General features: G+C 43.3%; 1 protein-coding gene across 1 annotated transcript in view; it reads right to left on the bottom strand.

Moving 5' to 3' along the window:
• scube3 (signal peptide, CUB domain, EGF-like 3) overlaps nucleotides 1-13,873 on the bottom strand; it is a 74,207-nt gene that overhangs the window by 12,232 nt on the left and 48,102 nt on the right. The window contains exons 7-9 of the mRNA XM_061075031.1: nucleotides 9,995-10,042; nucleotides 5,381-5,497; nucleotides 2,800-2,922 (exon numbers count right to left, since the gene is read on the bottom strand). Coding sequence (XP_060931014.1) covers nucleotides 2,800-2,922; nucleotides 5,381-5,497; nucleotides 9,995-10,042 — 288 coding nt within the window. The remainder of the gene's footprint in view (nucleotides 1-2,799; nucleotides 2,923-5,380; nucleotides 5,498-9,994; nucleotides 10,043-13,873) is intronic.

Here is a 13,873-nt window from a genome sequence, read left to right as displayed (position 1 = left end):
TCAGAAACTGTTGCACTAAGTGACGCCAGAAGTCGATGTGCAACTTATCATTATATGGTTCTGCGTTTTCTTTTCCTTTTTGTGCCACGCTGCAGAGTAGAAGTGTGGAAGACATCTGGGAGCTACAGCCCCTATTTACCAAGCCTCTAAGGTGAAGTATGCAGTGCTGGACTGGACCACATCATGAGGCCAACGCACACACAGGGAGCAGTGAAAACATTCAGTGAGAGCAGTCATATTAAGAGACGGACGGACTAAGATGCAGTTTCCTTCAATTATTTCCTCTCTTTGTTCTCTCTCAGTTTATCACTTTAATCTCCGCCCTTGCTGAAAAAATTAAAAACTCTAGGGAGGCAAATGGCATTGGGCTGAAATTCACGAAGAGGTCACCGTTGTTTATATACAGAACAGATAAGAGCTTTATCGTAGATGTTCCCTCTGGAGAACCCACGCGGGCTGATGCACATCTCCCTAAGTGCCCTCATGGGGATTAGCAGTGAGGAGGAGGGTGTCGAGGGTGGAGGAATGCCGACAGGGGCTCAGCAGACGTGTCCCGTCCTGACTCTTGGGCCACGGTCCACTGACAGCGGGGAAACACCATGACTGTTTAAACCAAGATAAAGCCAGAGTTCAGTTTACACATCTCAGCACCTCGTGGAGACGGCAAACGCCTGCTTAAGTGTCACTGATGTCACCGTGACACCTCCGACAAGCTGCAGCCTCCACTACCAGGAACACAGGGCCGTGGTTGTGTGATGGCTGCACGGGCACTTCTTCATCTGTCTGGGATTTATGCTCATATGTGAGATGCATGATGGGATATTATACTTTGTTTAATTAACGTGAAACCTCTGAAACACACAGTTATGATGGGATGTTAAGTTCAGCCTGTGAAGATGTACAAATAATGTCTTCTCTGACTAAATAAGAATATAACTCTGACTGATATATAGAGTTGGGCTCTAATAGGATTTTCACGGGCAAAAAGGTACACATAAAATACACTATCCCAAATTCAAACTTACATATGTATAATTTTATATTATATATTTATTATTCTTATTACAATTATCGATTAAATTCAAGTTTAGTACATACAAAAGCTCTGTTAATTACCTCAGCCAAGGAGGTTATGTTTTCACCCCCGTCCATTTGTTGGTTGGTTGGTTTGTTTTAACTATTGGACAGGTCACCACAAAACTTGCTTTACTTGGGGTAATGGGTCATTCATGGAACAAACCATTTAGTTTTGGTCTGGATCAGAACCCGGAGACAAATCCAGGAAAGTTTTTTATCAATTAATTAAACATTGTGAAAGAGGGCGTTTTTAACATTCCCAGATTCCCAGAGACTTAATAAAGAATCTTGACCAAAACAAAAAGAAACCAGGCACCTTTCAGGGACCGATAAACCCTTTACCGAAACCTGACCAGTAACCCCAACCCTTTTATTTTAGCAATTTGTTGCATCTTGATTGAATTCAAGGGGCCATTGTGCCTTGGCAGAGATGTGTGCTCTCCTTACTGCCATTCTGGTTCATACAGTTTTCGTTTGTCTTTTGTCATGTAGACACATGCTAGGAACTTTTAATGCCATTGTTATCCTGCCATGCCTGCAAATAAATTAAAGGGCATTTGAAGTTTGCTTTATACTAGGGATTCAAATTGAGGATAATTTGGATTATGTAGAATTGATTTTGATCTGAAAGTGTAAAACTAATACCCTTGTATCAAATCACACATTTGTAAACTAGCAGACGATGGTAAAATTTAAAGAATCCCAGTGGCAGCAGCAACAGAGGAGAAGTTTGAGGATGGAGTTCGACCTCCACTGAGACCCATTCTGCTCTTTTTTTCCAGCTCTCATTCAGCGGGTGAGAAAACCGTCAGGAATGAGAGAAGCGCGGATAAGGAGCAGACAGGTGACTCAGCCGTGTGGAGTGTGTGAGCCTGGCATCACCTCACTCAACAGGAGGTGAGCTTTTATCACGGCCCTTCTCTCCAGACAAAACACACAACACCAAACAAGGACAACACTGTTCCCGAGTTGCCCCCGTGCACCCAAACAGCACATGGCTGAGTCGGCTGAGGCACGGTGCCACAGAAAACAAGCTGTGATTTACATTCCTACATGCACAGACCACATTTTCTCAGTTATCTGTTATTGTGGCAAAATAAACTTTGAATTGTTTGGCTCCGAATAATGAGAGAAAGGCATCCCACTAAAAAGCAGAGACAAAGTGACAACAAAGTGGCTGTGACGTGGAGCATGTTTTCGCTGACCACATGTGATGCTGGTGCAGAGCCGTGTGATTCCGAGCTGCATTTCTGAGCTCGGTGCATGACACTGATGTGTAGCAGGCGGGATATTGACGGACCACATCAATACAGGAAGGAGAATGAAAAAAAACAAGCAGCATGTCATTTGTTTTTCCAGCCAGAGAGAGACGCTGAGAAGTTCTCGTCTGCCCGCTCTCCTTCCACCAGATTCCTCTGTAGTGGCTCGGCGCTTTAAAGAGGTTTTTAGAGCTGGAGCTTTAATTCCCCACACCTGTGTTCGGCCGTGGCAAACTCTTTATTTGTTCTGCAGCTCGTCCCCCCGGCTCCTGCTGAGTGACGGCTGCCACCAAATCGAACAGAAAAACAAGCCAGAGAACCCTGCTTCGTCCAGGAGGGAGACGATTATCGTATCACTGGAGAGACACTTTCGGTTTAGTCATCTTTCTGTATTAAAATCTACATAAAACACCACAAATATGTTCATTTAAGCGACAACAACGTGGTTGAATGAGTTTCCTACCTTGACAGGTTCTCTCATTGGTCAGAAGCTTGTATCCTTTCTTGCAGCTGCACTCAAAGCTGCCGACGGTGTTTCGACACACGTGATCGCAGCCGCCGTTGTTCAGGCGGCACTCGTCGATGTCTGTGAACAATCGTCAAGAAGAGTGGACACATTAGACCACACGTCCTGAATGAACCGTGAACACAGTGTTTATTCATCATCTTTGAAATGAAGAACTTGTATCCTAACAGCTGCATGTTTGAATATCCAACAGATGGAGAGCAGGAATCTTTAATCAACATTATATCAACATTAACATTAGACTATATTTATTTACATAATATATAGATTTCCAAATTAATGGTTCATGGATCTTGATAAAAAAATATGCATATTTATGTGTGTGTGTGTAAGTTGGTGCCGCTTGATTGAATTTAAGGGAGCAATGTTTTTGGCCACTTGTTGCTCTGCTTTGGTCTCCACCAGCTCATCGAGAAAGGCATTTGACTCATCAGCTGCTAAATGCTCCTCTATGTTCACCAGCTAGTGTCTAACTTTGCATGAGCTCAGTGTATTAAAACTTTCTTGTTGAAAACAACAACACAATAGAAAGCAGTGAGAGCAAAGTGGTGTAAAGTTATTGGTCATTAAAATGAACTGAGACGCTGCACAGAGCTGAGAGGAGCTGCTGGCTTTAATGATAAATAACAACCTCTCACGTACAAGGAATCTTGATTATAGCAGGTTTAACCAAATCTCATGAAAAAAGTTGTTAAATCTGAACAACGTGCTAGAAATAATTAGAGATAATGTTTGTACAGGCGTGATAGTCTCTCTGAAACTAGGAATGAGCATCAGGGCTTTTCCTTAATGTCCCTCCGAACGGCTGAGATCTGTTTGCGTCGGGCTGTAATGGGCTGCAGCTCTCACACGGCAAATCCCCGATGCAGCGCCACCTCTAAATCATCATTCCGATTACCGTGCTCTTTATTTCTGCAGCCAGTATTGATGTATCGTGAGCGCATTCCTGCGTTTGATGGGTCTCTGCCTTGATAGGTCTGGCAGCAGATCTAATTAAGTCTGAATTATCATCACAAATGAGGCATTTGTCTCTGGAGGGGGAGTCTTCATCATCTGGTTAAAATAAAATGCAACCGAAATGGAAATAAAATAATCCCTTCCTCGTCTTTGTCTCTGTTCTTCAGAAGTGTCTGGCCCTGCAGCGAGCCCCTGTCTTCTCCTGCCAGTGCTGCCTGGATTTGTTTTTCCTCCTCTTCTTTCCTCTCAGACCAAACTCATATAAGCCAATGTATCATGGCTTGTTGGTGTAACATTATGAGCCCTAGAAGGAACACAGATTTCTATCCCCCTGCTCCTCTGGAAACAAAGTTTGCCCTCAAGCTCTCCAAAGTGGCCTAATCCATAACTGTCAGTGGTTTCTTTAATCCCTAAATCCCCTAATATATTTCTCTGTAAAGCTTGGAATTGATTTCACAAGACATAATGTAAAAAACCTGTCCACACTAGTAAAGGAATACAATGGTAATGCAGTGTCATGATGAAAATGTTACTCTAAATATATCAGGCTGCACACCAGAGAGTAGAGTATGACTTGTGGAACCAGTGAGAATGTACGATAAAAATTGTTCTCGAACCATTTGGAGAACATGCATGATCTTGGTCTCTTTTGAAAGGTATCATTCTGAACTCCCCCCCCCCCCCAACAGTCAGAATCAGTCTATGTGCTACTGACATTGAGTAATAGCAGTTGGAACACAGTGAAGTAGAAGGTTTTTATTTCCGCCTGAATATTTTTTGTTAAACACATGCCTGCAGATGACTCTAGCTGGGACTTATGAGCTGAAAAACACACTGGGACCCGAGCATGAAGCCTTGACTAGCCCACGTTCAAATTTGATAACAATACCACAGAAAATGAATATTTCACAGAGTTTTTCCTAAGGGCATGTCTAGGCGTTTTCCACAAAGGCCATTTGGAGACCATGGTAACCAATTAGGTTAAAAAGGCTACTTTTACACTCAAAATCATACTTTTATATAAAGGAGGCAAAACCGGTCATATGGTTTAAAATTTATACAAATAAACATCTTTCACGTTGTTTACATCTCGATACTGGCTGCGCTGAGATTACGCAACAGCTGACTGGGCTATTCTTTGATGTAATAGTGTGTTTTGGACTGATTATGTTACTGGATTGGATCGTGTGGACCTTTGGCAATGTACCAAGACTGTTTTCGTTGGAATGTTATCGATCTGTGGATTAATATGATGCTTCTTAGGTGAGTGACGTCGACTTTGTGATTGTTTTTTTTGTGTTAGTGTCTTGACTGAGACGTTAATTGTACCGGCTGTGGTGATCGGATCTTGAAATGGTTTCATCAGTCGAATCGGAAGAATCTTAGCTTTCTAATGATATGTTGTATCAGATAACAATGTTTGAGGCTTATCTGTAAAACAGCCCGCCCACGGGACGGTGCTGCTTTACAGGTTTTAACGTGGATGGAGGCATCAGCGTCCTTCTCCAGGATCCGAGCTCCAGGTGGAGAGAGACGCTGGAGCCGTGTGGCAATGCTTTACCTTTGCAGGTCTTGCGGTCCGGCTGCAGGGTGAAGCCCACGGGACAGCTGCAGCGGACCCCCGTCACCGAGTCGTGACACGTGCTGTCGCAGCCGCCATTGTTCACTGCACAGGTCTCTAAAGGGGGGGGGGGGGACAAGCACTCACAGTCAGACAAACCCCTGGGAACCAAAACAATGCTGTAGATGCTGTCTTGACCTACTTATTTCTTTCCTCCCATCGAAAAACATGCATGATGGTGTGATGGTGAAAATGTGAAGACACACCTTTATATATATACAGAATTCCTCTCTTTTTTTTTTGTATCTCACAGGAGACGAAAAAGTATAAGAAGCACAGAAGGGTTATAGGTGTTCAGAGGTAGAGAGAAATGAGGAGGAGACACAGATACATGAAGCAGCACAGTGAGATAACAGTGGAAAATAATCGAAGGTCATTAGGGGGAAAAACACAGACAAATACAGTGTGTACATGTGTGTGCATGTTTGCTTCACTTTGGTCAAGGTGAATCACAACCTCCAGAAGTCCTCAGCACTGTCGGACATCTCCTCTTCACAGACACACGCGGACAAAACCACCACTTTTTTTTTCCTGGTTTTGACAAAAACCTTCCAGGCATTTCGGGGATAAAAAAGCAATTTCAGCTACCTGCACCCCTGCGTTGGCCAGACTGAGTCGAGAGGAGGCAAAAGGAAAAAAGAGAGGGAGCCACTCAGTCCAGATAGCAGCGCCGCGGCCTCTTCTCCAGACAGTGACAAATTTCACTGAGACTTTCATTTGAACCAACTGTACAGGAGAAATGTGTTCTCGCAGAAGAGAGGCCGGTGGACAAAGCCTGAGAACAAGAGAAAAAATTTGGAACAATCTTTAACTCGCTGCCCGGTAACCGGTCATTCCCACAGCTCATCGCTCCTCACTAATGGGCTGGACGCCGGCTGGCAGCTTCTCTAAAGAGGTTCGTGCACAGGATTCACACTGGCAGCGGCAGCTCGCCTCCCTCACACGTGGCACTAAGGAGGAGAGGCAGCTGCAGCGCTTCTTTTACAGGCAGTGTGGATCCCTCTGGGGAAACACCTAATCCTGCTAGCTTAAATCTGAGACTGCAGCGCCTGCAGCGGCCGTAATGAAACTTTTTAAAGCCCCTTTTCTCTCAAATAAAAAAAAGTGGCTGTAGATTGGAGTTATGTATCAAAGGGAAACAGGTGCTTACAGCCATGTAATGGAAGGTTTTATAGCTGCTTCACAGACAGCAGCTAAAAAACAGTGGATTGCATCGCTACAGGGTGAACACACACACACACACACACTGCAGACTTCGAGTAAATCTCAACACACACAAAGTTTAGAAGAAATAACTGAGACAACATTACAAACAGTGCTATAAAGATGGTGTCGCTGTAAATGAATTGCCATGAATTTGGGCTGTTGGCTGATCAGTTCCACGTTGGTCTTTTAGTTGTAGTTTTATTGCAGCTTGTTGTAATAAAACTACGATAAATGGAGACATTAAAAACCCTGCAGGCCGCTGAAACATTTCTCTTAAAAACAAAACAAATATTATTTTACAGCACGAAGGAAGTAGGATTAAATGAAGGTAATATTAATAAGACCTACATAAAAGTGTGCATATTTAATTAAGACTTTTTACAGTCTAAAATTCAGATTATTGAACTTTATTAAGACCTGGTAGCTGATCTCTTTCAACGATACACTTTTCTGTGTTTTGTATTTGTTGTTATCACATTGACATGTTCCCTGATATACAAAATAATTCCACATTTTTCCTTTAGCTGATCCTCCATCAGTTTGCAAAGATTATTTACTTTACAAATCACAAATCTAACTTGAAAAAAATGCTTAAATAAAATGCTCTGAAATGAGTCGATCATTGTGATTAAAGTCAGCGCTTTAAAGTGCAAACGCGTAATCTTCTTAACACCAATCTATAATCATTAAATCCCACCCTTACTAGATCTGGTTCCCTGGAGCTGGATCAAGAGAAGGGCAGAGGGGGGCGGAGGGGGGGCTTCCAGTTAATACCTCCGTCCCAGCCCAGGCTTCAGAGCATGGCACTGTGGCTTCACATAATTGCAAAGTGTGAGCAGAGACACTTGGCAGACGAGACAATAAGACAGTGTCGGGACACGTCTCCGAAACGCTTAGTCAGATCTCACCAAAGTGTAATGATCATGCATTAAGAGAGCAAAGAAATATTTCTGACATTATGGTTTTGTGAGGGCAGGGGAGAGACACACACACACACACACACACACACGCAGACACACACACACACACACACACAGACTCTGGTATGTGTGTGGGTTTGTGTGTTTTGGATGCACACCAGCCACATCCACACTGCACCAGGTTGGGATCTGCAATTACAGTAACAGTGGGCAGACTTTTCTAAATATTCTCTGGGGCGATGTGTCGGGTGCTTGGTCTGATGCTGAGCCTCGGCGGTATACGTTTCATACGGAGAGAGGTCCAGACGCTACAGCATCTTTTCAACAGAAGCCACAAGATTTATGGCTGCACCACTTTGAGTCAGAGCTGTTGACAAGCAACCTCTGCTCGAGCTGTCATCGACCGTTTCTAATGACCGCCGTCAGAACGCAGCAACGGGCGAGAGAGCAGGAAAAAAAAAGGCAAAAGACAACGATTTGCTGAGAGTTTGTCACTAGGAATAAAATGACTTCAGTGGAAAAGAAGAAAATATTGTTTCCTTGACCAAAACAGCAAACATGCAGCTATAGACAGAAGAGCAAAGTCAAACTGAAGGTGCATCAGACAAAATAAAACCCAGACTACAGCCCTGAAGGGAATGCTCTCTCAATAACACAACAATAAAACAAAACCCATGAAAGGTCTGCTAATGTTCGAACACAGGAAAGCAGGGGACAGATCAGATAAAGCAGGATGTAACATATGTCTCCTGCTCTTTTGTTTCTATTTCAGAGGATAAAATAAATCAAAAGTAGGCCACAGATCCTGAAATAGGGCAGAGTGTTGTATTCTAGCAAGTGGGGAACTCAGCGCTCGTGTACTTACAGTAGTAACAACTGCTTACTTATAAAACACTATTGTCTTTGGCTCCTTACCTTGAATGTGCTTCTCCTCTGGGAACAAGCCTCCTCCCTCTGTTTCTTACATGAAATAATTAAATCCCAGGTCTCTTTGATGTGTTAAGGTTTGATTCATCGCTCGCAGATTTATGAGTTTTATTCTCCCGCAGCTCGTCCTGACAATTGGGCCTATTTGCATTCGGGATATTATCATAATCTAAGTTTTGATTCTTTTCCCTCCCACCACATGAGCTCTGCTGTCCCTGATGCAAACCCAGCGAAACAAATTACTTTTGCCCACAAAGTAGAAAAACAAACTGGACTGATATTGATTATTTTCACTATTTCAGGCCACGAGATTCCGCATGTTTGAAAGAGCGAGTTAAGAGGGATTCTGTGTTTTTTATCGTTAACGTGAATTATTGCTGCATCGTGAGCTCGTTCCGGCTCCGTCACCACAGCTAATAGACCCCGATGATGGACTTGAGAGACTGTGACCCAGTGTTGGAAACAACAAAAAGATTAATTTCCCTTCTTTCACTTCAAAACACACAGAATTTCAGTCTTTTGTCTGCCTCTTTAAAGCCAACACAGTTAAACTGAAAGCAATTTTTTGACAAAGGCTTCTTATGTTAATATTTATTATTTGTTAATCAAAAAACTAAATGCTGTAAAGGACGTTAGCTTATAGGCCAATTTTCCTCTATTGTCCATATAGCCAGTTCTTACAAGGCAACCTAAAAAATGGTGTTGTATAATTACAAATATCAATTTTTAATTCATTTGAATTATGCATATCATCCAAACTAAATGTACAACAAACCCAAGATTAAAACACTGGTTGACTTAAAAAAAAAAAAACTGATTAAAACATATTATATTACTTTTTGTTTGGTAGATTAATGAAACCATAGAGAAGGAAAACAGGAGTCAGACCATTTGCTTAAGTAACAATTGGTTAAAGAAATATTAAGAAAAGGTTTCTTTGGTGGAGCAACTAACAACTCAGACATGTTTGGCCCCAACTACACATCGTTTTATTATAAGGTGCCTTATGTAAAAAATATTAGGAACCACTGATTTAATTTTACATCACATATTTTATGTTTTATATGTTAATCATAGAGTTTTTTAATGTTAAATCTAACCTGAAAATTGACAGTCAGGTGAATTTGGTGGAGTATTTGCCATAAAATACCTCAAAACTGGACTTAAGTGGAGAATTTGACTGAAGTAGAATCTGGACCGTGTCAGATACAGTAGATCTCCATCACGTCACATGACGTTCCTAACGCTGCTCGGACGCTCCCTGTCCGCAGCTGTGTTTGGAAAAGGTGTGGTTTGACACGGGCAGCGGTTGTTATTGAGAGGGCATTCACAGAAGGAAGAGGAGGAGGAGGAGGTGTGGAGGGTGTCAGAGGTCAAAGGTCAGAAGGATGATGCCCCTGTGGGGAGGGGAAGGGCCCGGTCAGTGTCTGCTAGGTTAGCTTCCTCTACTCCCCACACCCACAGACCCCGAGAGAGAGGAGTCGGAGGAGCACATATTTACCATTGGGGAACAGCTGTGGGGCCGACTGGGACTGGACACTCCTCTCTCCTGCATGCACACGCACACCCACACACACGCACACATTTTAAAAACACCACTTTACTTCTCCGTACACTTTGCGTGTTATGTAAATCATGAGCATGTGACAAGATCTGAGGTGGTACACTGTATATCCACCTTGTGTCCCAGCCCTCTATGCATGACTTATGGACTTTAACTGTGGTGGGAGGCTACAGGTGTCTTCTCTTCTTTGGGAAGTGACTGACGTGTGAACACAGAATCTTATAAGGTCTTAAATGTGACAATGTAATCATAAGGGTGAGAAGAACGACCTGAAGAAGAGGTCTTTGTATGTTTAGCTACTTTATTGATTCTGCTGGTTTACTGCTGGTTTATCAGAACCTAATAAAGTCGCACACGTTTTGTCAAATGATTTTGACGGACATTAAAAGCGGATTTGTCTTCTTTTGCTTGACAACGTTACCAAAACTAACAGGAAGAGTTTCTTCACATTTTTATAATATATCATATTTGACAGAAAGTTGTTTAAGCCACACATTTTCTTGACTGTTGATACAGTACGGGACCCCCAAAGGGTCAGAGGAGGAATTTTATTGAGGATTTCTTTCACAATTCATATTGCGTCACCTTGCAGTAGTCCTGAGTAGATTGACCTGCGAGTGCTGTGTTCCTGCAACACCTGCTTATGGCTTGTTTTTCCCGGGGTCCTGACGGGGTCCGCAGTATGGATCAGCTTATTGATTTTGACTTAAATTAATTCTTAAAGCAGGAGGTCTCTCCAGAGGAGCAGTATGCTGATCTGCAGGATGGCGTCTGATTCATAAGGAACCAGTTACTCTACTAGGGCTGGATACAGATGACTGCACACTTGCACTCCTATAATAAAATGACAATGTTGCATGATGGGAAGGGGAAAGTAACATATTGCGAGGAAACGCAGTAGCAATCCTCAATAAATTCACATCGTGACCATCAGGGGGCTCCAGAGTGCAGCAGCAACTTGTCGCCAAACTTACGAAAGTTCGAACACTGAGCTAACTCAGTTGTGTGTAGCAGACGTCACAGATGCGTTCACATCATCCCATCTATCATGTGAGAGTTTGTGTTCTAACTTTATTCATATGTAACACCTGTAGCATCTCTGCTCCCACGCAGACACCGGTTCAGTGACCAGAATAACTGCGAGCAGAGTCCATAATTCATGCAGAGTATCATGAGCTGAGGATATAAGGTGGATAACATCAACGTGAGGCGATCATCTCTCCTGATTTAAACACATCATTAAAGTCCATTTCTGCCCACGGGAGGTGGTAATGACATGAGAGAATTGGCGTTATCTTGTCTCAGCAGAGCAAACAGCAGTGATCGTTTTCCAAATCGCTACGACCAAGCACTGCTGAGGACAGCTCCTCGTCCCACATGAGGGAGGGCGACAGACATTTCAAGGCAAAAAGTGTTACCTCTCGACATGCAGTCATGCAAGCAGATACTCAAGCCCGGTGCAGACAAAGTGCAGTGTTGCTGTTTCTAAGTGAGAGGAGGCTTCGGCGAGTTAGTACGAGCACTGCGAGCCGTGACAGACAGAGTGAGTGGTGGTTAGTGCTGCAAGCTGAGAGACAGGGACAGACAGAATGGTGTCTGTGCTTTGGGAGAGCGGTTATGGTCCAATCATTTCAGGATCAATGTTATTACGCTGCTGTGTCAAGTCTCTAAAGGTCCCTCAGGTCCAAGTGTGTCTTTGTCTATACTGAACTTTAAAACACTTCAAAACAAGCCTGTTAATAAACTCTACAAACTAGATTTTCCCACTGAATGTACACCTACACTCAACTACAAGTACACATTGTTGTATGTAGCTCACGCATGACAAAGCTGGGGTGTCTTTAAATTTAATATTTCAGTAAAAAATGAAAAAATACAGAATTTAAGATAAAAAAGTATCACTTTCCGCCCCTGGAATTATCCCACATACTCTCTGAGATGGTAGCACACGGATCCCCGAGTCTGTCATTGAAAGGTCAACACCACAAAGCATGCTCAGCTCACATGGACGGCCATGTTTTCCACCAGCGTGTCCCAGTCCCAACATGAAACAACCATCCACAGCAGTTAGAGGGAAAGAGAGATACCTCCGCACACAACAGACGTGAATCCACGGACCACCCGAAACCAGAGCGCTGTGTTTATGTCACGGGCATGTGCATGTAGAGACTGCACGGGTTTACATGCATGTGATGCATTCATGCTGGATATCCTATCGTATGTTTGTGGGGTTGTTTGTTTAGCTTTCTGTTTGTGTTATAGAATGCATCTCTCGCTCACTTACTGTGTGTGTGTGTGTGTGTGTGTGTGTGTGTGTGTGTGTGTGTGTGTGTGTGTGTGTGAGTGTGTGTGTAGTGTGTCCAACTCTTCAGATGATTGAACTCCTGAGCATGCCTGCATCTGCCTGCTATTTGTGAATGTTTATGATTTGCTGTGCTAACAGCATGAATGCTTCCACATGACGGCGGCTCCCTCCTGATATTTTTAAACTTTCTTGATTCACAGTCATTACAAGCAGAAAATAAACCAGATTTATAGTTTTTTGGGACGATTTCAGTCAAAATCAGGACTTTTTTGTTTTAGCTTGAGCAGTTGATTAAAAGTGTGTCTCTAAAAGTGTGTGTTGACGTGTGTGTGTGTTTGAGTGAGAACAGTCCACGTGTGGCGTCCACACAAAGCCTCCACCGACATTAACATTCTCACCTACAGCTGGCACAGTATCAACAGGAGTGAGACGGGAAGGAGGAAGGAGCAACACTTCCCAACCGCAGCAGTAGGATATTGTGTATTATTTCAAAATGCATGACCGAGCCCCGGTGAGGAGAGACACCACAAAGTGAAGGAGAAAAGTTGCAGAATGCAAATGAAACACCCGACAAGATGGAATGAACAGTGAAGCTGCAGAATACTGAAGGAGACAGGAGCCACTGACGAGGAGGTGTTGGATTCTTTTTGGTGAAGGTATTTAAATCAATACTGAGGTTAAACAGGAGGGTATTCTCATTTTGTGTAGTTGCTATGGATACCGTCGACACTCTTAGCAATAGTACTATTTCCAAACGCGGTGACTTAAGTGTAATTATCACTACGTGCTGTATGCAGACAGCACGAAATATATAACAACACCGGCAAAGCAATTTTTCATCCTCATGTGACAATTAAGACTATTTCAACTTAATAACAGGATTAAAATAAGATTTCTCGGCTCAGAGAGATTTCTTTTAAGCTTTGGAATAAATAAAAAATGGAATCTCTTTCTTCAAAGGACAGGCAGCTGTTGCATTTAGTAAGAAGTCATACGTAACAAAAACAAGGCCAAGGGTTAAAGTATTTATACTCAAATCTGGCGCAGCAACTTGGAATATCTGTTCAAACCTATGCAGCTTTTACAGAAGTGCAGACGCTGCTTTTTAATGGTGTGTTTTTATGGTGGAAACCCCTCAGAATTACAGTGCTGCTGCGCGGCCGTGGTGCCTCACTGAAGCTCTTCCAGCGTTCTTGTCACTCACTCTCCCGTCAGCGGCTCATTTGGCAGATTGTTTGTTTTATGGAGGTTTTATTAACTAATAGAGTGTCTGGGAGATGGAGCGCCCCGGTGTCGACCACAGAGCGGCTCGCCCTCCACCTCCCTCACCCCAGACTCTGTCGGGGGAAACCAGAGATCTTAACTGGCCGACTGCTTCCTAATCTGGCACAGCGAACGTGCATGTGCTCTGCCTCGGAAATAAAGACGGGCTACGGCGTATAATTTGGTCGCGGTCAACTCTGTGGCGTCCCCCTAGCCTAGCAGGGTACAGCTCGTAATGACAGGTTGGC

This window comes from Limanda limanda, chromosome 7 (genome assembly GCF_963576545.1).
Source record: "Limanda limanda chromosome 7, fLimLim1.1, whole genome shotgun sequence".
NCBI classification, from domain to species: domain Eukaryota; kingdom Metazoa; phylum Chordata; class Actinopteri; order Pleuronectiformes; family Pleuronectidae; genus Limanda; species Limanda limanda.
This window is presented reverse-complemented; position numbering and strand designations above follow the sequence as displayed.